Genomic DNA, 26,707 nt, shown 5'->3' with positions numbered 1-26,707 from the left:
CCGACGCGGGGCTCGAACTCACGGACCGCGAGATCGTGACCTGAGCTGAAGTCGGCCGCTTAACCGACTGAGCCACCCTGGCACCCCTGAATTTCCATGTTTAAAGAGTATGGGGGTTTTAAAGAAATAACTATTTATTACAACCCCTCCCCCTCACCGTGAGAAAGGGTGTTAGTACTTCAGTAAGAGCATTGGGTGGAATGTATTTTAAAATAATATACATATGATATAAAATAATATTCTGAAATGCACACCAAGATCTCCTAGTCATTGGCAAATAATGCTGAAACATTTGAAATGTACATTTTCTCTTCGCTATCTTAGCTTACTCATGAGGTCCATGTTTGTTCAGGTTGTATATATTTATTTCATAGAAAGTAGGGATATTTATGAATATGACAACAATATGAAAAATAGCAAGTATAAGACAATATTGTACCTTTTATGACATTTTCTAGAAGCTTAGAGTCCTTGTATTATAGGAGGTCATCAGGGAGTTAGATGGTAGGAATTCTGTCCAATTAATTACCTTCTATTTTGGACAAAAGCCACCTTTTGCCTTTATTGTTGCACATGACAACTTCTTTTGAAAACTCTTCCTGTTTGCAATCAAAAGAATTTTCCCATTTCTTTCTTCTTTTATTTTACCTGCAAATGGGTGTAGGAGTAGGTACTGCTCCAGGGTTGCATTCTTGGAAGATGTGGTTACACAGCAAAGCCTCAGCAGCTGGCCGGCAAAATGGGCTCACTGCTTTCAGTTCATTCCAGGCCGTGTGAACCAGTAATTCTTGGGCCTCCTCAGGGTGTGCATAGGAGTTGTTGAAGAAAACAAGAGCGTCTCTGGCCAGGACAGCATTACATACCTCCCCTCTGTACTGGGCGCAGTAGCCTTTGTTATCTTTCTGTAATTTACTGAAAGAAGAAATGAACAACGTACCCAATCACATGGTGTTTCTTAGCCTTCAGTCCATTTTTTTTTGATTTCCACCTCTGCATCACAGAAATAGGAGAAGATTGTACTAGCAAATTGGCTGAAATGTTCTATCTGAATACTGTTTTCATTTCCAGCTGTAATTATATCACCTCCAGCTACTCCAGAGGGCTATTATAGGATTGTATGTAAAAATGGATGTGGACAGCTTTGAGAACTATCAAGGACTGAATAGATTTGAGTGTTTTTATTGTTTACACTATAAATAGAACTTAACTACTCTTAGGTAAGCCACCTCATATGCTTCTTACAAATGGAGCTGATTTAAGCGAGTAAAAGACATCTTAAAAACATATTCATTGTGATGATTAACAAATGATTAAGCATAATAATTGTGGTGAGCCAGGTTTTTGAACATAGGTTTATGTGTTATGATTATTAAATACCTGAATTTAATGTGGGTATTTAATTTAATGTGGGACACATGCATCTTTGCAACACCTTCTATACTCAGATTCTCTCACTCAGACGTCTTCCCAGCATTTCATTAAAGAAGAAAAAGAAAGCCACATAGGGAGGAGGAAGCTTGGATATGGCTTTCAAAGGAGCTAAGTAGCATCTTTAGCTTTGCTATTTTCTCTTCACATGATTTGGGGAGAGTCATCTGATCACCCAGAGCCCCAAGGTTCTAATTTGTTGAGTGATGTAAGGAATTATTTGGGACTCAGATTGTGTGTTAATGGGTGATATATGAAGAAAAAATCTAAATTCTATAGAGCTAGCACAAAAATGAGGTTAAAAGCTTATCTGCTGTAACAACTGAGGAGAATAATAGGCAGAATGGAAAAATACTGCTGGTACTCTCTGCACTCATCCACTGCCCCCTAGCGGAATGCTGGGAATTAAGATAATAACTCCTATACTTCCCCGTCACATATTTATTGAGCACTTATTATATATAGACACTGTGACAGTCTCAACATGTTCTTATGCTTTCCATCAGATCTATATTGTTAACAATGACAAAAAACTGAGCTGTATTCTCATTTAGATTTGTACAGCTGTTGGAACTTCACATTTCATTATCTTTATATAAAGGATTTTAAGAAAATTAAGTTGGAATTTGTGGGAAATTTTTAAATTGTGAAGAGACCCCATTTGAATTCAAACAATTGATACTTGGATTAGAAACCATCATTGACTAGTGTTTAAAGAAAATCTATTAAATGGTACACGGCTCATTCAGGTAGAACAGTGAACTTTCAAGAAACATTATACTTTGAAATAATGTTTCATAATATAGAATCTTTCTCTAATTCATACTAGCCTTTTACTAATTAGCCAGCATGATTTTATTGCATTACTTCTAGTTCGTAGTTCATTTTAAAAGTGAAGGCCTGGGGTGCCTGGATGACTCAGTTGATTGAGCATCTGACCTCATCTCAGGTCATGATCTCCCCACTCCTGAGTTCAAGCCCCACATTCAGCTCTGTGCTGACAGCTCAGAGCCTGGAGCCTGTTTCAGATTCTGTGTCTGCCTCTCTCTGTCTCTCTGCCCTTCCCCCACTCATGCTTTGTTTCCCTCTCTCAAAAATAACTAATTATTTAAAAAATATTTTTATTTTTATTTATTTATTTAAAAAAATTTTTTTTAACGTTTATTTATTTTTGAGACAGAGAGAGACAGAACATGAATGGGGGAGGGTCAGAGAGAGGGAGACACAGAATCTGAAACAGGCTCCAGGCTCTGAGCTGTCAGCGCAGAGCCCGACGCAGGGCTCGAACTCACGGACCGCGAGATCGTGACCTGAGCCGAAGTCGGCCGCTTAACCGACTGAGCCACCCAGGCTCCCCTAAAAAATATTTTTAAATAAAGGCCTTGAATAAGAAAACAGAAAACTCTCATGAAAACTTGGGCCAGATAAGGTTGAGCTAACACCCAAGGAAACTTGGCCTATGGTAACGCTAAGAAAGTTCAAGAGAAGCAAGGATGCTGGGCTCTAAGAAACTGAAGAATAATACCTAATACCCAGAAATACTTCAAACTGGTTTGCCAAATGGTCTCACATATTAATATAATACCTTGGTATAATACCTTGGGGGATAGATAAAAGCAGGCGGGATTCTTTTCATTTAAAACAAAAACCATGTCATGTAAAAGTTAGATATTTCCCCTAGTGTTTCTTGGCTGAGCATTATTCATCCAGGTTCTGCCATCACGTATTAACCATTGAATGACTCTCTTTATTTTTCCATAGGTAGTTTTTGAATTAAAAAGTTCATGCTTTTTCCTTTAACTATATAAGCAAAAAAACCAAACAGAAAAGGTATACAAAAGAAAAATTAATAAAAATAGCCTCAGAAATGAGGATTACTGGCAATTAATAAGCAATCTCTTTGTGTGTATTTCTGCTGGCTGTCTTAATAAAAGCCAAGAAAAATCTTTGAAACAACCTCAGTTGGCCTGATAGTATTGAGTCCTCATTTATTTATTAGTTACATAATGTGAAAGAAAAAAGAAAAAACAGCAGAATACGTATTGAATAGAAATGAGATCTTGGTTGTCATTTTGGTTCTTTCTACCAGCTTGCAGAGAAGTAACCTGTGAAAACCCTTTGCCTGCTGGGAAAAAAACCATACAATACAACATGTATGGTTCTTACTAATTATCTGTGCCTCTGTGATGTTCCTAGGGGCATTAAAAACTTAGCTTTGGAAATACATCTATGCTAGGATTAGCTGTACAAGCTCAAGGATATACAGGACCAAATACATATATGTTATGTATAATAATATATACACATACACATATACAGAGACTGCCCAGAGTTTCAGAGTTTAAACAACTTTTCTTTTTCCACTCTCTTTTGCAGACTCATAAACCTGTAGTTTTTTCTGGTGATCAAATTTTAGAGGCAAGAGCCGGAGGCACGTGGGGCCATTGTTCCTCATCCTCCTAACCCTGTCACTTAAACGTTTTAACAGGAGCTCACGGCAAAAACTGGGGGACAAGATGAATGCAAAAATTCTCCACGGGTATCTTCCGCTCTCTTTTGCAAATGACGAGACCCCTCTCTGTTCAACTGAAGTTGTGTTTCCCTGCTCACAGCTCTGGGGACTACAAATGGAGCAACCCCGAAAGCAGCGGGTCCTGTCTGTCCTACGAACAGTGGGGCAGAGGTCACAGGGATCTGTTCACAGAATGCTGGTTATTTTGGAATGGTCTGCCGGACAAGCTCCAAAAATGCTGGTTCACGTTGCACGTGGAGCCAGTCCCTCTCTTGCCTCTTGACAAATGAAACCTGGCTGACCTCCCTTTCTGTAAAGTTTTTTCTTTTCAGAGACAGCAATGGATATATGATCTCAGGTCCCTCCTTTAACTTAAAACACACAACTCTGCTTGGTCAAACTGAACACTTAAAGGAGCCTCACTACACATTTTACTCTTATTTCTCTCCGCTTTAACAGAGAGGAATCACATCCAGTAGGGCATTTTTTTTTAATTTTACTTTTTAAAATTTGCATCCAAATTAGCATATAGTGCAGCAATGATTTCAGGAGTAGCTTCCTTAATGCCCTTACCTGTTCACCAACAATGAAGCAACAGGAAGAGAAATCAAGGAATGGATAGAGCACTTTTAAATGTGATCTTGCAGTTTCTACGAAGGAGACCTCTTCTCCCTTTGAACACACATTACTTTGCCCCGGGGGCACCTCCAGAGGGCCAGCTGAGGCCACTTTGGGTTAAGGCGGCCCGCTCCTCCAGTGGAAACTCTCGCACGTTTCTCCACCCTCCCTGGGCGGGGCACGGCTGAGAGCTCTCCTCTGGGGCAGCGTTTCCTCCTTATCCGAGGTTTTGCTTGTCTGGTTTCATACCTGCGGTCAGCCAAGGGCCAGAGGCAGATGCTCCTGCTGACGCAGCAGCAGAGGGTCACAGGTCACACCACGCTTTCACACCTGCGTCACTCACCTCTTTTTGCCTCCTCTCCTAAGCATTTTGTCCTCTCACAGCATCACAGGACAGGTGAGTGCGGCAAATAAGATGGTCTGAGAGGCCACGTTCACAACTTTCGTTAACAGTATATCGTTATCATTGTTCTGTCATATGATTACTGTTGTTAATCTCTTACTACGCCTAATTTAGAAATTAAACTTTACCACAGGTGTGTATATACAGGAAAAAACCATAGTATATGTAGGGTTCAGGCCTTTCTGTGTTTCAGGCGTCAGCTGGGTGTGGGGGGGGGGGGGTCTTGGAACGTATCACCTGTGGATAAGGCAGAACTGCCCTGCAAGTGTTCCCTTATGTAGCAACTGCACTTTCCTAACAAGTGTGATGGCGGGTTCAATACCCATTCCACTGTCCAAAGCAAACTGGAATAATTTTTATTCTTTCCTGCCTAGTATCTTTGTATATAATTGATTCTCTAAGGTGGGGGTCAGCAAATAGAATCCACAGATCAAATTCTGCCTACTGCCTGTTTTTATACTGCCTGTGAGCTAAGAATGGTGTTGACATTTTTAAGTGAAAAAAATCAAAAGAAGTGAAAATTACATGAAATTCAAATTGCAGTATCTATAAGTAGCGTTTTTTGGGAACAGAGCCATGTTCAACCATTTATGAGTCACCCACGGCGCTTTTTACCCTGCAGCAGCAGAGCTGAGCAGTTGCAATCGAGACTGTGTGGCCACAAAGCCAAATATATTTAATATCTGGGCCTTTATGGAAGACATTTGCCAACCCCTGCTCTGTGACATAGATCAAGTGTCCTTTTGCTGAAATGCCGTATCCAGTGTCCTCAAGAAGGACATGATGTCCTCTGAAAAACACCTCTTGTAGTTCTCCGGACTGAAATTCATGCCTAGTTTTTGTGTAAAATAAAGATGTAAGGAATGATGATGTAAAGAAGAAAAAGGTTTTAATTAAAAATTTGAAAATTAGTTATATTAGCCAAATATATAAACACTGTGTATTTTACATATTTGTACATATATCAGTTATAATCAGTAAATACATAAGCATATATAGTGTTACATATACTGTATATAGCGTATGTACATAATATATAGTTGTATATACAGTGTAAGTATATTTAGAATCATCCTGTAAATATACTTTTGTATCCTGCATTTTAAAAAATTTATTTTGAGAGAGAGAGGGTGCACGCATGTGCATAGGGCAGAGAGAGAGGGAGAGAGAATCACAAGCAGGCTCCATGCTGACAGCCGATGTGGGGCTTGATCTCACCAACCATGAGGTCATGACCTGAGCGGAAATCAAGAGTCCGACGCTCAATAGATTGAGCTGCCCAGGCACTCCTATATCCTGCATTTTTACTTAGCCTGATATTATAAACATTTACCTGTTCTATTATAGTTTTTCAAAAGCATGGTTTTTAATCACAACAGTTTCCCTTATTGGTAGATAGTGACATTACTCATAAATTTCACTAATAAATATAATACCGTTTTCAATTTTGTTGCTCATACACTTATTATTTTCTTAAAATAGATTGCTAAAAGTGGGTTTATCCAATCAATAGCTACAGCCGTCTTAAGGTTCTTAATAAAAACTGCCAAATGCTCTCCAGGGAGGTTACAGCAGTTTTGCCTCTACCAGCAGTTTGAGAGTGCTTACGTTACCACAGGTGAAAAATAGTGTGGACTTTTTCTTTAGCTTTAAATTTTTCATTTGCATTTACTTGCATTTGAATGATTTATTTCTGTCCTTGAGTCCTTGGAATTTGTTCATGCTTCCATTATTATGTTGTCTTGTAATTAATCTTTGTGTGTGCATGTACACCCCTAGTAAAATGTAAATTCCTTGGGGGCAGTGAATACATACAAGTTGTTTTGTTTTTCTGCATTCCAATATAATGTCAGAAATAGAGTGAGTGGTTTAAAAATGTATAGGAAGGGACGCCTGGGTGGCTCAGTTGGTTGAGCGTTTGACTTCAGCTTAAGTCATGATCTCACGGTTGGTGCGTTTGAGCCCCGCGTCGGGCTCTGTGCTGACACCTCAGAGCCTGGAGCCTGCTTCAGATTCTCTGTTTCCCTCTCTCTCTGCCCCTCTGCTGCTCGTGCTCTGTCTCTCTCTCTCTCAAAAATAAATAAACATTAAAAATAAATAAATAAAAATGCATAGGAAGGACAGGAGGAATGAATGGCATGTGAAGGAAAGATGGCATCTCTTTTCTTGGTAGCCCGTGTTTTAATTTAACTTTTACCACATTTATGTTGTATATCTGTTCAGCAGACACTCAGCTTCACTGTAGAACCCTTGGGGACAGGACTATCTCTTAGAAGTGTGATAAGGCAATGAATGCATCAAAACTGCATGAATTGGCACAAGATTGAGAACTAACCAAGTTTTCTAATGCAATGACTTATTTTATTCCATGGAATTAGAATCAGTGGTTGGAGTTCTAGGTCCTGCTCAGTAACTGTGCTATCTGGGTTAGTAGAGTAGTTACCAGTCTAAGTTCTTGAGTCTGTCTACCTGAGCTCAGATTGACAGCTTTCTAGTTGGCCAGCTGTGTGGTCTGGACAGCTCCTAGTGTATCAGGTTCCTTCTATTAAAGAATAGGAATACTCAGAGGTCTTGGCCTATAAAGTCACTGAAATGTTAATATGAAAAAAAAGTGGTGATCATAAATGTCACCACAACACATGTATTGTAATTATCAGTATTATTAGTTGATAATTCTGAATTTCAGTTTTGCTGCTGGTAAAGTTAGATGAAAAGTTATGACACTTCAGAGTTTTTATGGAAGTCCATCAATTTTACTGAAAATAAAACACTGTAAGTTGCAAAATATTGTATTACAAGGTGATACTTTCTTATCTACAGGATAAAACTATGAGTGGAAATTGGGAAGTCTGTCCTGGGTTCAATTTCCAAGCCTGTCACTTACTATTTGTATAAGTCACTGGAACTCTCCACTTCAAAGAAACCCTCTTAGTTCCTATTCTGTACGCTAGGAGTAATAATAGTACATATTTCATAGGGAAGTCCTGAGGGTAAATTTAATTTTTTTAATGTTTATTTTATTTTTGAGAGACAGAGACAGAGTGTGATGGGAGGAGAGGCAGAGAGAAGGGGGACACAGAATCCAAAGCAGGCTTCAGGCTCTGGGCTGTCAGCACAGAGCTCGATGCAGGGGTTGAACCCATGAGCCGTGAGATCATGCTCTGAGCTGAGCTAAGACGCTCAACCAGCTGAGCCACCCATGTGCCCCAGGATAAATTTAAATAATGCATGTAAAGTTCTTAGCACAGTGTCTGATGCATACATAGTAAGTATTCAATAGACTTTACCAATCTTCATTAGAAGGTTTCTGAAAGATTACAGTATTCGGCAAATAGCAATAAATGGCAAACAAAAAATCACAACAAAACATGATGTGACAGAGATATCTTACCTCCATTCTATTAACAGGAAAGGAAGGCCCCACAGGAAATCACATTAAAGGGGAAAAGAAGCAAAAGTTAGTACATTTTAATCTTAAGATTTGCAAGAAATAGCTTTGATATCTCTAATTCCTAAGTTTCTGGAAAGTTCTCTTCAGTTAGGATGCCAGACACTGCATTAACAGGCATATTTGGAGGAGATGAAGAGCAAACAGGGTCTCCAGGAACTATCCTTTTCAGGCTGGGTCCACCTCAGCCATTATCAGCCCAGGCAGCTTTAAATTCCTAGCCACCAAGGGACTTTGTATCAAGCCTGAAGATGACAGACCAGCCTATATAAAGCACCCACGGGACCCAAACCACAAGACCACTCTGCCACTGGGCAGATAGAAAAGAGGAAAGGAGACATCAGGAAATTCTTCTAGAGAAAATGGGATATAATTTGGAGGGGTAAAGGCAGGTTCTAATAGCAGCTGAGCAGAGAAACCTGTTGAAATAGCAGAGGCCAAAGTTATGTATATGAAAGAGCCCTCAATTTGAGATATAAAAGGAGGATTCAGTACCGTGAAGATGTGCCAGTCAGTGCCAAAGAGAACCCAGCCATAGTACTTGGGAGGAGGTACTCAGCTTAGATAGGCTTCTATTTTGTGGACAAGCAAGGAAAGAAAAATGAAACTCATTTAAGGATGCTTGGTTGTCTTGAGAATATTAAGAGAATCAGAGGGCCTTCCATGTGTTTCTAACAGATATTCCCCCAGTCACATTTTGTTTTGGGGGAAGGGTGGGGAGCAGGCGGGGATTCCAAGAACGTTGTAATTATAAATAAGTGCTTTGATTTCAAAACTAGATTTTTTTAAATTCCCAAAATTTCCAACAGTCGTCAATATGTTCAGTATCCTTAAATTTATCTGGAAAAGTCAGTAAAATTTTGGCTGTCTTCTAAAACACACAGTAAACTTTAATATGAGAAAGCTGCCCAATTGTAAAAAGAATGCTCGCCCCTTATGCCTAACTGCAGGACAGCTGGTAGCAATTTAGTGTGGCTACTGGCTGTTACTCATATATTCTTTTCCCTTTCATTCCAAACAAAAACAAACACCTTTAATCAGTTTGAAACCAGATAGCCACCACCAAGCACGAGGGCGCAGTGTCTGTTTTGTTGGTAAGAGCACTCTACCTATCCTGGATGAAGCACTGAGTGATAGAGGTGGTCATGCGCCCCTACTCATCACCATGTGTCTCTTTACTGGGAAGAACGTTGCAGGGACACGGGAATGTGACTATAAGACATGAGAGAGACCATGATCCATGGTAGTTAGTACATTCAGTTAGCTATATCCATTGTGAAAATATTTCAAACTTCCTTTTTTTTTTTTTTTTTTTCGGTAATAGTGTGAAACATCAACTCCTAAAATACAGAGTCAAAAAATATGTGGTCCGTTGTGGGCGTGGGGAACTCCAATACTACCACATCGTATTTCTCCCCATGCCTATTTTTGAATACGCTACATATATTTATTTGAGTTAAAAAAATTTTTTTTCAACGTTTATTTATTTTTGGGACAGAGAAAGACAGAGTATGAACGGGGGGAGGGGCAGAGAGAGAGGGAGATACAGAATCGGAAACAGGCTCCAGGCTCTGAGCCATCAGCCCAGAGCCTGACGCGGGGCTCGAACTCACAGACCGCGAGATCGTGACCTGGCTGATGTCGGGCGCTTAACCGACTGCACCACCCAGGCGCCCCTATTTATTTGAGTTTTAAATTGAGTGACTGGAAACCCCAGACCCTGAGGTCAGTCCAAAGAAGGGGCATTGCAAATGGTGGGGATTAGAATGAGTGGCTTATATTAGACGAGGGATGGGAACACAGACTCATTCCTATACTCTCAGGCTGGCTAAAGATAGACAGAACTCAGAACCTCAGTCTTACAGGAGGGACCTGTTGATGCCACTGAGAATGGGAAATAAAAGCTTTTCCTCCCCTGCACCCCTGGGTCTATTTTTTTGCCAGCTTTATGGAGATATAATTGACATATGATGTTAAGTTTAAGGTATATACTTATATAATGCAAAATGATTACCATCTTAGCATTAGCTAACACCTCCATTCTGTCACATAATTACCATTTCTTTTTTGTGGTGAGGACATTTAAGATCTATTCTATGGGGCGCCTGGGTGGCGCAGTCGGTTAAGCCTCCGACTTTAGCCAGGTCACGATCTCGCGGTCCGTGAGTTCGAGCCCCGCGTCGGGCTCTGGGCTGATGGCTCAGAGCCTGGAGCCTGTTTCCGATTCTGTGTCTCCCTCTCTCTCTGCCCCTCCCCCATTCATGCTCTGTCTCTCTCTGTCCCAAAAATAAATAAACGTTGAAAAAAAAAATTAAAAAAAAAAAAAGATCTATTCTCATAGCAACTTTCAGTATAATACAGTATTATTAACTATAATCACCATATGTACAAAGATTCCCAGAACTTATTCATCTCATAACTGGAAGTGTGTACCCTTTGACCAACATCTGTTTCCCTCCACCACCCAGCATGGAGTAACTACCACCGTATTCGCTGTTTCTATGAGTTAGACTTTTTCAGATTCCACATATTAGTGATATATATGTCTTTCTCTGACTTCCATCACTTAGCATAATGCCCTCAAGTTACATTCATGTTGTCACAAATAGCCAGATTTCCTTCTTTATCATGGCTGCATAGTATCCCATCGTATGTATATATGTATATGAGATACTAGAAGATATATGATAAGATATTATATATATGTATATATGTTCCTTATCCATTTGTTGACAGAAGCTTAGGTTGCTTCCGTATCTTGTAACTGGTATCTACTGTTTCGATATACTGTGAATAATGGTGCAACAACTACGAGAATGCAGATACCTCTTCGATGTCCTGGTTTTTTTCCTTTGGATGGATACCCAGTAGTGGAGTTGCCGGATCACATGTTACCTCTATTTTTAATTTCTTGAGAACCTTCCATTCTGTTTTCCATAGTGGCTGAACCAATTTATGTTCCCACCAACAGTGCACAAGGGTTTTCTTTTCTCCACATCCTTGCCAACACTTATTAACTCTCATCTTTTTTGGGATAGTGATTCTAATAGGTATGAGGTAACACCTCATTGTGATTTTGATTTGCATTTCCCTGATTATTAGTGATGTTGAGCACCTCTTCATGTACCTGTTTGCCATCTATATGTCTTCTTTAGGAAAATGTTCAGACCCATTGCCCATTTTTTTTTTAAATGGAATTGTCTTTTGCTCTTGAGTTGTATGAGCTCTTTATATATTTTGGATATTAACCCCTTCTCAGATACGTGATTTGAGAATATTTTCTCCCATTTCATAGGAAGCCTTTTCATTTTGTTGATGGCTTCCTTTGTTGTGCAGAAGCCTTTTAGTTTGATGTAATCCCATTGGTTTATTTTTTTATTTTTTTATTTAAAAAAATTTTTTTTCAACGTTTATCCATTTTTGGGACAGAGAGAGACAGAGCATGAACGGGGGAGGGGCAGAGAGAGAGGGAGACACAGAATCGGAAACAGGCTCCAGGCTCTGAGCCATCAGCGCAGAGCCCGACGCGGGGCTCGAACTCATGGACCGCGAGATCATGACCTGGCTGAAGTCGGACGCTCAACCGACTGCGCCACCCAGGCGCCCCCCATTGGTTTATTTTTGATCATTTTTTTTTGCTTGTGCTTTTGGTGACATATATCCAAAAAGACATCACCAAGACTGATGTCAAAGAGCTTACTGCTTATGTTTTTTTTCAGGTCTTATGTTTAGGACTTTAATCAATTTTGAGTTGCTTTTTGTGTGTGGTATAAGGTAGGGGTCCAGTTTCATTCTTTTGTATGGTTATCCGGTTTTCCCAGTACTATTTATTGAAAAGACTGTTCTTCCCCCATTGTGTATTCTTGGCTTCTTTGTAGTAAATTAATTGACTATATACATGGGAGTTTATTTCTGGGCTCTTTAGTCCATTGGTCTGTGTCTGTTTTTATGCCAATTTCATACTATTTTGAATTTTATAGCTTTATAATATAGTTTGAAATCAGGAAATGTGATGTCTCCAGCTTCGTTGTTCTTTCTCACGATTGCTTTGGCTGTTCATGATCTTTTGTGATCCCATACAAATTTTAGGATTGTTTGTTCTATTTCTATGAAAAATGTCATGGGAATGTTAATAGGTATTGCATTGAATCTGTAGCTTACTTTGAGTGATATGGACATTTTAACAATGTTAATTCTTCTGATTCATGAAATAGGATATCTTTTTATTTTTGTCTTAAATTTCTTTCATCAAAATCTTTTCTTTTAGTTTTCAGCATTCAGATCTTTTACCTTCTCAGTGAAACTTATTGCTAAGTATTTTATTGTTTTTGATGTCATTGTAAATGGGAGGATTTTCTTTTCTTTCTCAGATGTTTTGTTGTTAGTGTATAAAAACACATCTGATTTCTATATGTTGATTTGTATGCTGCAACTTTACTGGACTTGTTGATTAGTTCTAATGGTTTTTTGGTGGAGTCTAGGATTTTCACTATGTAAGATCCTGTCATCTGCAGACAGATAATTTTACTTCTTCCTTTTCTTTTTTAAAATTTTAAAAGTGTTTTATTTATTTTTGAGAAGAGAGACAGAGACAGAGACAGAGAGAGACAAAGACAAAGTACAAGTGGGGGAGGGCAGAGAGAGAGGGAGACAGAGAATCTGAAGCAGGCTCCAGGCTCTGAGCTGTCATCACAGAGCCCAATGTAGGGCTTAAACTTGTGAACTGTGAGATCATGACCTGAGCCAAAGTCGAACGCTTAACAGACTGAACCACCCAGGTGCCCCTCTTCTTCCTTTTCAATTTGGATGCCTTTTATTTATTTTCATTGCCTAACTGCTCTAGCTAGGACTTCTAGTACTGTGTTGAATAGAAGTGGTGATAGTGGGTACCCTTGTTTTGTTCCTGATTTTAGAGGAAAAGCTTTCAACCTCTCACCATTGAGTATGATGGCTGTGGGTTTGCCATAGATGGCCTTTATTGTGTTGAGGTATGTTCCTTCTATATCTAGTTTGTTGAGCATTTTTATCATGAAAGGATATTGCACTTTTTCAAATGCATTTCTGCATCTATTCAGATGATCATAGGATTTTTATCTTTCCATAAATGTGGCGTATCACATTTATTTAATTGCATATGTCGGACCATCTCTGCATCCTAGGGATCAATCCCACTTGGTCGTGATGAGTGCCTTTTTTTTTTTTTTTTTTTGTATTTTATTTTGGAGAGACAGAGAGAGAGAGAGCAAGCAGGGGAGAGGGGCAGAGGGAGAGAGAGAATATTAAGCAGGCTCCATGCTCAGCACAGAGACTGATGTGGAGCTCGATCCCACAATCCTAGGATCATGACCTGAGCCGACATCAAGAGTCGGATGCCCAACCGATGGACCACCCTGATAAGTGCTCTTTTTAATACGTTACTGAATTTGACTTGCTAATATTTTGCTAAGAATTTTTGCATCTGTATTCATCAGGGAAAGTGGTCTGTAGTTTCCTTGTTGTATCCTTTAATCTGACTTTGGTGTCAAGGTAATGCTGGCCTTGTAAAATGAGTCTTGTAGCATTTCTCCCTCTTCAGGTTTTGGAAGAGTGTGAGAAGCATCGGTGATAATTCTTCTTTAAATGTTTGGTAGAAATAGTACCTGTGCCTATTTTCGTGGCACCTGGCTCAGAATGATGCTCATTACAGGGATCATGGGCTGTCTTGTTGGTCTCTGTCATAGGGCCGAGGGTTCTAATGACAAAGAGAAGGCACCTGGCCAAATACCCAGCATCCTGGTGATTTTAAATTGTAACTTGAGCCTTTCAAGGTTGTGGCTGGAAGGAAATGCAACTTCCTGGTTCGTAGGGAGAGGTTCCAAAAGTTCTCCTGACTTCGTTTGATGACTAACAGCAAATGTAAATGAGTCAGAAAGAAGTCTATCACATTTCTCGAACAACACATAAGGATTTGGACATACACATGGAAGAGTTTTGGGAAAATGAAGGCTGATCTTTATTTTTTTGTTTCTCTTCACGCGCTAGAAATATCATTAGACATAGTCCTGAGCACCAGATCAGATTTTTCCATTCCCAGTTTTCCTGCTGGGATGAGTAAATAAACAGATGGAGTAAAAGCTTCAAAGTGAAACACAGAGAATGTGACAAAGGAGGCCGTTGACTACAGAACACTGGGGGAGGATGGGGATGGCTGACATGAGAGCAAGGAGAGTTTGGGTAAGGAAGCATTGCCAGAGAGTCAAAAGGAGTCACCATGTCTGACTCAAAGCTCTGCACCTCTGAGGCCAAAGGAGGGGGGGCTGAAAGCAGGAATGCAGAAAGCAGATGCCGTATCCAAGCGCCAGGAGGTCTGGGGAGCATAAGACCATGCTTCTTTAAAATGATTCTGAATTAAGTGGCTCCATGGATTTGTTTTTCACCAACGTGGCCTCACTTTCCTGGAATATTGCCTCAGGGAACACCCCAGGATTGAGAGGTAGTTTTCAGTGATGGCACTGGGATCATCGTGAGGCATCTAGCAGATTTAAGTAAAAAGAATGGGCCGAGGAGAGGAAGAGAAAATGGCAGATGTCTCCTGGGGTTCAGAGTCCTATTCCCTTGCACTCATGAGACACTCTTATTAGATCTGCCTGGGGAAATTTTAGGAAAGGTAGGGGAGCTTCAAGCCTCATAGTCAGTGGGACCCAACAGGAAAAACAGATCAGGGGATGAACAGAAAGATCGTGTCGTTTTTTTTATGAATTAGCTCCTTAAGGGAGTCCCTCTTCACTCATTTTAGTCACATTTTTCTCCCCATGTGCAGAAGGGTTCACATCGGTTACAGCACCTAACACTTGCTAAGTATGCATTGCCAGGCCCATTGGCTACAGTCAGGTCCTTGCTGGTTACAGTCTAGATGACTGTTACCCCTACTTAGGTCACTGCTTCTCATCTGCTTTCAATTCCGCTTCTCTAGGAGATTTCTAGTCCTCTCTGCTGCTGTGTGCCAATCCATGCATTTCCACAATCTTTTTCCTCATGCAGATACTTCTGCTATTTCCCCTCAGGCTACCATTGCTGATTGCCTCCATCCTCACTCAGTACGGATGCCTAAGACCACTTCTCCCTCCATCCTGAGACCCTGCCTTTCTCTGCTGCTTGCCATAACTTAAGGCTCTTTTTACCACCAGCAGATATCATTAATTTTTTAGTATTACAGTCTCCTCTGTTGGTATATTCCATTAATTAATGGAGTTGGATCAGGCTCTCCTTAGAGCTAGGTCAGGGATGCAGGGTGATATTGCTGTATACAAGATGGTAGCAGTCATGCTCTGTAGTCATTTCAGCATTTGAAGATCATGTCCATGCAATGAATCTGCCTTGGTGTGATGTAGATATACCCATTATATTAGGTTCTCCTTCTTTATTGCCCTAGCATTGCCTTCACCCTCATCTTTGTATTTATGATGATAGGCTCTGAAGGTTGCTACACTAAACGGGAGTCCCTCCAGCTTGGTATGTGGTGGAAAGGAGGAAGGTAGAGGAATTAAGAATTCACACATACATTTTATAGATTCCTTTCTCTGACCGAAATCCTAGAAGGGCGGTATAAATTAAGGAAAAAGCCAAAGCAGAGGGAGTTTTCCTGACTTATTTGGAACTAGAAGCAGGGAACGTTATAGGGATCCCTTGTTCTGACATGGGATGGCCACGTTTGTGTAAAAATGGTAGCATGACATGGGTGGGTAGACAGCAGAGCTGGGTCAATCAGGCTGACTCTCTTGGATTTTATATAACATGAATGTGATCCAGAAGTTACTTCAGGCTCCAGATAAGGAAGGAGCTGACTTGGAATTCAGCAGGCCCACCTTCGTAGGGAGAGACAGGGTGACCTCGTTGCCAAGGTTGCAAAGTAGACTCTAGAGAGGGGCTTGATGAAGGATGTGACTGAGATGTAGAGGATTGTGCTGTTACAGGAGGAGCCTCAAAGCCTCAAAGGTGCCGAGCCAGCCAGGGGGATCCTCTGGGTCCTAACAAAGCCAAGAGATGAGATCACGAGTTCTCCAGCTGTAGATTTCACCAGAGAATGGGGTAGGGGTTTGTTCCAGAGGACGCCACAGCATGTATCCAAGTCCCCTTTCCCCTGCCGTCTAGGGAGAGGCAGGAAGAAGGGAAGGAAGAGCCCTGGCAAGGAGTGAATATGTGAAAGACTGAATAATTATCTCAAGATTAGCAACATTAATTTTTCTCTTCTACCCTGTGGAGGTATAGGTTAAACTGGATTAAATCCGTTTATTTTATTTGATTTGAGTATTCATATGTAAATGTATCTCTCTCTCTGTCTCTCTGTCTCTCTCTCTCTCTGTCTCTCTGTCTCTCTCTCTCTCTCTCATTCTCTCTCCAGGGTGGATAGATACTATAAATAGGTATTTATTTATTTAACATTGGTTTTAGATCAAATATCAAATAAAACATAAGATAGACTAGAATAATCCCAGGTTATTCAAATGCATCAAAAATTTTAATTCTTATCTCCTGGACCTCCTCATGGTCTTGTTTTTAAATTTTTTTTTATCCATTATTATTTGTCTTAGACACCTTCCTCAAGCTGTCACATCTTAACGCATTCTACTCCACTGCTACATTCTAGCATTTAGCTCCTATGGTTTTATCCTGACAGGTCTCCTGTATCTGTCTTCCCTGCCCCAAGTCCTGCAGGTGTTGTTCAGACCTTCGTTATTCTTCTAGACTCCAGAATAGCCTCCTACCTGCACACTTGCCTCCTACTCTTTTCCACCCAACATCTGTTAACTTGACAACGGATATATCTGACCATATCGCTGGTCTCCTTCCTCTAAAATAATTAGATGACTTCCCACTGATTGAAGAACACATTTAACCTACTCGGGCTGTTCACAACTTGGCCAGAGCCCACATTTCAAACCTTTCTTCCCATTCTCCACCTCACTCCCAGTCTCCATCATGCTCTAAGCTTGCCAATCCACTTGCCGTTTCCTGAACACAGTTTAACCTTTCTGTCTCGTGCTTCTGTCTCCTGCTTAAGTGGTTGCTCTTTCCCACACTTAAACTCTCTCTCTCTCTCTCTCTCTCTCTCTCTCTCTCTTGTTCTGCTCTTATACTCTGTTTATGCTTCTGCAATAGAACATGGTCTGTGCCATAATGTATATGGGTAACTGACTTCCTTTCTAGATTGAGAGTCCCTTGGAGGCAGGCACCCTATTGTTAATTATCCCATCTGTTACGTAAGTGTGCATCCTGTATTCTACCTAATGATGGCCTGGATCGAGTAGTTAATAAATGCATGCAAGAGTATTTTATGAACAAGGTACTATATATAACAATAATTGTTTCCTTATTACTTGTTAAATTGAGTTGAATGTACTTTTAGAATTCTCACCATTCTCTGGCAGAAATCATTTCCCATCAGTGAAAATTCTAAAATAACTGATATGCTGTATCAAGGTACTACAAGCAGATATATCCCTGGAGAAGAAGGCAGAAGGAATCCTTGAATCTTCTTACTTCACAGGCATGCTTTAGAAGGCCAGCCTTGTCCAATTCTCCCTGTATAGTTCTCTGTGGTCTCTATTCCCCTCATATTAAAATCCCAAACATTACTAGCAAGTTCCCCATCGTAGAAGATCAAAGAAGTGGCACAGCCATAAGAAATAGCAGGATCTGGGGAGCTGGCCCTGGGCACAGGTTCTGCCAGTGCCTGCCTTACATGTGAGGCCAAGCATCTCTGCTGACCCTTGGGCAGTAGACACATTCTGAGTGTAACATGCCTGGCATTTCCTGATACAGGGATTATTTCCATCTCTAGGAATTCCACAAATGTTCTCAGAAGCCTTTGGGGCATTTATATTTTAAAAATAAACCTTTATAACTCAACACAAATATTCTAGAAATCCATATGTCAGCTCTTTTCCTTGAAAACACCTGTAAGTCTTGCTATCACTTTCATGAAACAGGAGAAGGAAAGGCCACAAAGTAGATCAAATACTCATAAGTAAAAATGCCCTCAAGAAATAGCCATGCAGAAATTGGCACAACCATGTTAAATATCTGCCAACTTACTCTTTGAGAGCCCTGGAAAGTGTGATTGGCTCTATGAAAGAAAAAAAAAGAGTGGGGGTGGGAAGAGAGAGAAGGAGGAAGGAAAGGAAAGAAGGAAAAGGTAAAACAGGAAAAGAAGGAAGGAGGGCGAGAGGAAAGAAAAGAAAGGGAGGGGTAAAAAAGAGAGAAATGAACTCCTGGAAGCTGTTACCCATCACTAGGACAGGTATTTGAGGATTTCATTTTCGAGGTGATAAATCTCCCATTGTCAATGATCTAGATCAACCTCTGGAATGTCCCCAAGGAGGAGAAATAGCCCAAAGGGGACTGGAGTAAGAAATAAAACAGATTTCCCCCCAAATGTTGTGTGGAATAGTGCCAACTCTCCCTTCTCCCAGAGCAATGCAATTACGAAAATCCATCTTACCTGCTATGCTAATGGTGGCCGCAGCCTTTGCAGTGCTAAATTTCTCTCCGTGCTTGTTAGTAGCTATGCATGTGAAGAGTCCTGGCTTAGTGATAAGCAGCTGCAGTCTTGAGTCAATCACTCGGTCTTTCACACTTTCCTGAATGGACCCAGAGGAAACCTGGTGGAGTAGAGGGAAAAAAGCAGATAGAATTAGGTCAAGGATTTCCTAATATGATGCACCAGGTTGACTTGAAAGAGAAAGTATTAAAGTGATGATCAAAAGGCACGGGTAGGTTGCAAAAATAGCCAAAACCTTTGTAGCTCTTCCCCCATAAAGTAGCGTCTCTCTCCATGCTTTGAATCTAAATTGGCCTTGTACCTATTTTAGAAAATCAAAAACAGACTTGTAAAATTCTTGCGCCCTGTGGCTTACTTTCTTGTTGCTCTTGGAGCCTGTGACCTCCTATGACCAACCCAGAGCTAGCCTGCTTGAGGAAGAGGCACACACGGTCCAGTTATCCCCACTGCCCCAGCTGGGAGCCAAGAACAACCACCACATATACAAGTGAGGCCATTCTAGATCAACTAGCTCCCAGTCTGCATGCCAGTCACAGGAACTAGATCAGCCACGATCACGAAATCCTGGCCCAAATCAGCAAAACCACCCAGTCAACCCACACACTTACGAGCATTATTAAAAGGTTAGCTCCTGTTCTGTCCTCCACAGATGCACAACAGATAGATGGATGGTTGTGAAGAAAAATGGTTATAAAGCCAAGTCTGTTTCTGAGGCATGACTTGCATCCTGTCATACTATTCAAATCATAAAATCAAATGTCCTTGAAGAGTCAGGGTATCAATATTAACCTGATTGGCAGGTTAGTTTATGTGCTTGTTTATTATCATCATTTCAGCTCTGTGGGAAAGACAGCTGCCTAGCACTTTCTATTAGGTTGCAGAGTTAGAATTTGTGCCCCAGTTTGATCCCAAAGCCTGTGCTTTTAATTGTTATGTTAGAGTGCCTTCCCTAGCACTAGAAGAGAACATATGGAGAGTTATTAGAAAACAAGAATGCTAACCTCAACAAATCACCCATAAACAAAACAAATGGCATGACTTAAATGTCACTGTGAAGGTGGTGGCATGTTTTAAAGTGGCGATTCTTCACTATTTTTTTGAGCACTGTACCATCTTTGCAATAATTATTCGTTAATTGTCACTGTATGAGGGGAACATGCCAGTTGGAAGGAAATCTGAATGGAATGACAATCAGTCAGTGATTCACCTTGACCTTATGTCAGAGGAGTGGCCTTGAGAGATCTCTCTCTGTCCCTTAGTGGGAAATGAGGCTGGGAATAAGAAACTTGGAGTCAGTTATTTTGCTATTTTGCCTGTTTTCACGGGTAGACCAGCAAGGGGATGGCAAGTCCTGGGGTAAAACCAGCTTTATTCTTTCTGCTGCCAGGTGTCTGGCTAGCCTTGGAACCAAATACACTCTGTAGCAATTAAGCAGGGAAGTTTGCTCAATTAGCTTCTTTGACTCTTTATTCCTTCTATGCACTACTGTTTCCAACCTTTACGATAAAAATATCATGCGAGCATCAACTTAAGTCAGATCAAGTATTGTGGTAGTTTTCCCAGAAAAGCAGCCTGGACGCTGTGAGAAATTGACGAGGCAGAGAGAAAAATATCTTTAAGAGACATACACTTGGTTGGGAATTCAGATGAAATTCATCACCATCATATTTATCAGCAGTGCAACCTCTTATGGATTTGAGTTTCCAAGTTAAACAGAAAAGACTGAGTAATTTGAAATGCAATGTTGGATTCTCCCTGAATTTTAGGAGCAAAGCAATACTGAGAAAAAAACTAAAGACCTCAAGCCTCTATGCTCAGTCAACATGCTTTATGCTGTTGAGATGTTTCCTTTATAAAGACAATCCCTTTCCAGTTGATAGAAGTGAAATCTATAGAACAATTGCCTTCTCCCTTTGCAAGCTTAATCCGTCCTTCAAGAACGAGGTGTGCACAATGCCTGGGAGATGACTTGGGAAGGAGTCTTTTCCCCAAGGTTGACGAAACTAGCGTTATTTTCATGTTCACACCTAAGAAAGTCATTCCTAAACTCCTCCTCAAGGTTAATGAAAGCATTCTTGGTAGAAAAGAGGATGAGTTTTAAACTGGCTAACCTCTCTTCTCCTGGACTTCATCCGGGTGTTGAAGTAATTCAGCAAGGAGACCAACAAGCTATGAGGCCCATTGCTCGATTATGGCATGGCTCCTAAATGCTTTTCCTCCTGTTTTCAGAGGCCTTGCTTGATTCGGGTTGTGACTCAGGCACAGCAGGCCTTGTTAGTCAGAGTGCGAATTTGTTTTTCTTCCTTCATGGGTCATCCTGACCAACAGTTTCGTATTTTTTGATGACCTAAAAATAAAAACCACCCCTTGCTCTCCATTTTGGTCTTTTTGCTCCTCAGGTTCAGATTATTACGAGTTTTGACCAAGGTATGTCTCGGCAAAACCAAGTACTTAATTGAGGTGACTATATCTGGGATTTACAGTAAATACATTATTTTCTGCAAGTCTGTCAGGCATACTGCCCTGAAGTTGCTGGATAAACAGCTCTGCTGTGTATGTGCGGTTCTCTTTCTGAGACAGTGACCTCAAGAAGAGGCAGGCAGACAGGAAACCCTGTCATAAATAGGCACCTTGGTTCACACCTGAGGTGATGTGTGTAAAAGTTTTTTGAAAGTGGCAAAGTAGTATTGACCTGTGGAATATTTTTATGTATCATTAACACATTAATAATGCTGTTTTGAGAGGATCTATTCACAGGTACGAATAGTCTCATCACTTCGTCATGAATTGGCCTTAGCATAGGAAGGCCTCTGGCTTCAATGGCTCTGTCTTACAAACAGTTCCAGCTTGCTGAGAATGCCTCAAGGAGCCGTCGGGTATGGCCCAGTAGGGTCCATGTGTAGGGAGTTGGAATAATGTCTGTATGTGCATCATAGAAAGAGGGCTAGGGGCACCTGGGTGGCTCATTCGGTTGAGTATCCAACTCTTGGTTTCGGCTCAGGTCATGATCTCAGGGATTCATGAGTTCGAGCCCTGCATCAGGCTCCGTGCTGACAGTGCAGAGGCCTGCTTGGGATTCTCTCTCTCCCCCTTTCGCTCCCCCTCCCCTGCACTCTCTCTCTCTCTCTCTCAAAATAGATAAATCAACATTTGAAAAAAAAGAAAAGGGGGTAACAGAATGAGAAAATCTTCCACATTGTTTCTGATCAACATGGCCGTAGTTGCCTCTTTCAATCTGGCTACTGCCATGTTTCATGGAATATATTCCAGCTGATACATGTAATTATCTTAATTAACACAGCTAGTAAGATGAGAAGACTCCAAAGCTCAGGTACTTCAAACCAAAAATACTACCTCTTAAAAATACATGTAAAGGTGAGCTGACCTTTAAGAAAATTCAAAAGCACAATCTTCCACATAGATAGTTTGGCTACTTATTTTTTATAAAATTCTTCTAAAAAAATTAAAATGATACAGCTTTTAAAATCCTTTAGGAACTGTGTTTAATGGAGAAACAAGAGAGACATGTAATTTGTCTACATTTTTTATTTGAATGCGAAAATAATGGAGATATTACCAGTCTAACTTGAAATCAAGTCTGGTTATCGGAATAGAAGTTTGTTTTCTTTAAGAGAAGTGAGCTCTGCTCTATCCATGTGAAACTACTACTTCCAATGTTGTAAAACAAAAGGAATATTACTCCTCGTTCTGAGGTTCATCTGAGACTACAGATTTCCATGAAAAATGAATGACATTTGTGTACAAAGAGAGGAAAAAATAATTCTTGATCACTTCAGAGCATGTGGCTTGCCTTTCTCTTGTTCTTTGGTTTAACCATTCAGGCTTTTAGGTTATTGATGTGTTCACAGAGGCGGGGGGAAAGGAGTCATCACATCCGTTAGAGTACTCACTGTTCTCAGGAGTGTGTTAGTGAAGTTAGTTCATGAATTTGGAGTTAGTGAAGAACCACAGTTTAAACTCTGTTTTATTCTGTGCCAATTAGCTCCCAGCTCTGTATTCATCTTTGTTCAGTCCACCCCAGATAATACCAGGGCTGTGGGCTCTTCCTGTTCTCAGTAGAATTTTCTGGTTGCCCCTTGTGCATTAAATGCCTGAGATTGCCTCCATTTCCTGTGATTTGTGTCAGCATGAGCAAGATCGTCTCGGTTTCTGTCTGGACGTGGGTCGTATCACCACGAACAAAACTTGGCTATAAGAGCAACCTGTCTCTGACCATGAGAACCACGGATGTACTTCTGCTTTCTTCCAGAAGAAAGCCACTATTAGTTTGTTTTATTCCTGTATAAGAATCAGAGGCAATGGGTCTATTTTGCTTCCTGCCTTTTGTGAATCACGTCTTGAATCTTGTGAATCACATCTTTCTGTGAATCACATCTTGAATGATAAAGTTGGGGTCTCAGTAGGACCCAAACTAACTCAAACCATCATACTCTTTTTTTATTACTCATGAACTCCAAGAGAGACTAATCATGTATCTTCCAGTTCTAGACTATTATGAGCCTTTGAAAACACTGAAGGTTTTGTAAAGCATATGTCTTTCCATTTTCTTTATTCCTGTTTTCATAGAGGAAGACAAATCATTAAAGTCCTATCATCAGTTCCCCAGCTTTCTTAGGACATATTTTTACACTACCTTGAGAGGCTTAAGACAACTCTTCTGTGACTTCCACAGAAGAGCCACAAAACACTGCCAAATAAGATTTGAAATTTATTTTACTTAATTTAGAGAGTGCCAGCACAAGTTGGGGAGAGGGGGAGAGGGAGAGAGAGAATCTTGAGCAAGCTCCATGCTCATTGTAGAGCCCAATGCAGGGCTCGATCCCACAACCCTGGGATCATGACCTGCTGAAATCAAGAGTTGGATGCTCAACTGATGGAACCACCCAGGCGCCCCAAGATTTGAATTATAGATGACACTTTAATTAGAGAGCTAAAGAAGAACAGGAACCTCAAGTTATTTGATTGTAACTTAACAAAAATGGAGAACTTTAACCCTGATGTCCTATTAGGGATCATTTTCTCCAGCCACCTGACACCTCTATCATTAAAAATATGGGAAAATCTGTGTCTGAGAGGTAAGTAGACTTCCCTACAATTACATTAGCTAGAGAGAGCCATTTCCAATTTAGTCTGCCAACCCCTCACCTATTCTTATTTCTGATACCTCATGTAGAAAGTCTGTAGAGTGACATTAATTCATTTACTGTATTTCGAAGAGACAAGTTAAATTGGTTTTAAACACAAATGATGAGAAAAGTGGTTTTTTACAAGCATCAGAAAAGAAAAAACAACCCTTCAGCAAAAACAGTAGTGAAAACAAAATAATAAATGAGTTGTAGGCCCTAAAGAGCCTACTTTTGCAGGATGACATTATTAGTTCAGGTAGGTTTAGAATCTGGCATCTTTTTCCTAGTGAACCACATCCACCAGAATTTCACACATGGCATGCTTTGCTTCCCACACACCTCTTTCTCTTCCCTTCTTCCCTCCCCATGTCTAGTGTCCTACTTCTCTTTCCCGTCCTCGCCTTCTTTTCCTCTGTTTCTTTTTTTCTCCTCATGAGAACACTCCTTTGACTTTGAAATGTTGTGTTAATATTTTGTAATACGACAACATATGCACACTGCAACCAAGATACGAAACAGTTGGAGAGAGACTATCCTGGGGGATGTGAGAAAGGAAAATGGTTGAGGCCCCTCTAGATGACTCATCAAGGTTTGAGTTGCTTAGCTGTAGTGAGAGCCATTCTCACCCCACCCAAGGAACTGGTTTGAAAAAGTACCCCGTCTTCTTTTTAAAAAAAAAATTTTTTTTGGGGGCGCCTGGGTGGCTCAGTCGGTTAAGCGGCCGACTTCAGCCAGGTCACGATCTCACTGTCCGTGAGTTCGAGCCCCGCGTCAGGCTCTGGGTGGATGGCTCGGAGCCTGGAGCCTGTTTCCGATTCTGTGTCTCCCTCTCTCTCTGCCCCTCCCCCGTTCATGCTCTGTCTCTCCCTGTCTCAAAAATAAATAAAACGTTAAAAAAAAAATTATAAAAAAAAAATTTTTAATGTTTATTTATTATTGAGAGACAGAGCATGAGCAGGGGAGGGGCCGAGAGATGGGGAGACACAGAATCCGAAGCAGGCTCCAGGCTTTGAGCCATCAGCACAGAGCTTGATGTGGGGCTCCAGCTCAAGAACTGTGAGACCGTGACCTGAGCCAAAGTTGGACGCTTAACCGACTAAGCCACCCAGGCGCCCCAAGAACCCCATCTTCTTAAGGCATGAAAGAGGGTCTTCAATAGGACCACCTGAAGGATTGACGTATGTCCCCTGCTGTGTAATAAAGGGTTAACTTACTGGACTCGAGGTGTTCACACCCTGTACTCAAACCAGAAAGGACTGGCCTTTGACTTGCTTCTAAGAGATAACCTCTCATCCTTTGGAAAATTCTGCCTCGTTAGAGTGTCTTTGTATATCTGAGACCATGAGCCATGCCAGATGGTTTATGTTCAAGTGCAAATTATGGTGAATAGCTCTTTTTGTTCAGCAGGGACTCTAGGCTATGTTGTATCAGTTTGACCTTTGGAAGGGCTAGAGACTAGCTAAGGTCAGTCATGTGAGCCCTCCACGCTTATGTAACTGACCTTCAGGAAAATCCCTAGACACCAAGGCTGGATGAACTTCCTTGGTACAAGATGCCATACAGGTTGACATCATTGCTGGGAGATTTAGGTGCTCTCCATGGGATTCCACAGGGAGAGAACAACTGATTACCTACTACTGAGTTTAGTCTGTATCCTTTCACTGTAATAAACTATAACCATAAGGATAATGGCTTTTCTGAGTTCTGTGGGTCCTTCTAGTGAATCATCAAACTTGAGGGTGGTCTTGGGGACCCTGACACACCTGCAATTTGTTGACACGGCCAAGATGTATCTGATAACCACCTGTAAAATCGAAAGGGCAGAGCCGGGCTGCCTAACAACTCCAACAGAAGGAGAAATGAGGGGGTAGCTCTGTTCAGGATGCAAGAGTTTGTGGATGCAGAGGTTTTATAGAAGATCTGGTTTAGAGTCATTTTCAGTCTTCCCCAAAGATCTTTTGGGGGCATTGATGGGACCCTGACAGAAAGGCTTCCCATCAACAAACAGATTAGGGGCTAAGAAGGAGATGGCTTCCCTGAGGAAAATGGGTCATGGGGTCATCTTGAATATCCCTTGATTTCTGAAGAATCATGAATGTGTCCATGATGGAGAGAATTGTTTTAAATACTTGTTGGGCACAGTGGTGTAAAGCCAACTTATAAGAGTGTCATTTAAATTAGAACTTTTCCGGGGCGCCTGGGTGGCGCAGTCGGTTAAGCATCCGACTTCAGCCAGGTCACGATCTTGCGGTCCGTGAGTTCGAGCCCCGCGTCAGGCTCTGGGCTGATGGCTCGGAGCCTGGAGCCTGTTTCCAATTCTGTGTTTCCCTCTCTCTCTGCCCCTCCCCCGTTCATGCTCTGTCTCTCTCTGTCCCAAAAATAAAATAAAAACGTTGAAAAAAAAATTAAAAAAAAAATAAATTAGAACTTTTCCTCTTCAATTACTGCTCCTCCCTCCTTCCAACCCCAAAACTGTAGGAGTCTTAAGTAGCAGTTAGGAAGTGGAGGAAGAGCGAATGAATGAGTGTGAGAGAAGAAGCTAACCACAGGACTGTTGTGGAAGGCAGGTAGCATGCAGGTGGTAGTCTTAAGAAAGGGAGGAAGGTGGGGC

General features: G+C 41.1%; 1 protein-coding gene across 1 annotated transcript in view; it reads right to left on the bottom strand.

Moving 5' to 3' along the window:
- The window catches only part of MUSK (muscle associated receptor tyrosine kinase), a 94,203-nt gene that overhangs the window by 15,371 nt on the left and 52,125 nt on the right, over positions 1 to 26,707 (bottom strand). Inside the window, exons 7-9 of the mRNA XM_043566418.1 lie at positions 18,890 to 19,049; positions 10,445 to 10,451; positions 649 to 912 (exon numbers count right to left, since the gene is read on the bottom strand). Of these exons, the coding sequence (XP_043422353.1) occupies positions 649 to 912; positions 10,445 to 10,451; positions 18,890 to 19,049 (431 nt within the window). The remainder of the gene's footprint in view (positions 1 to 648; positions 913 to 10,444; positions 10,452 to 18,889; positions 19,050 to 26,707) is intronic.

The sequence above is a fragment of the Prionailurus bengalensis genome, chromosome D4, assembly GCF_016509475.1.
Source record: "Prionailurus bengalensis isolate Pbe53 chromosome D4, Fcat_Pben_1.1_paternal_pri, whole genome shotgun sequence".
Classification (NCBI taxonomy): domain Eukaryota; kingdom Metazoa; phylum Chordata; class Mammalia; order Carnivora; family Felidae; genus Prionailurus; species Prionailurus bengalensis.
The sequence above is the reverse complement of the archived record's forward strand: the minus strand, read 5'-3'. Positions and strand labels throughout refer to the sequence as shown.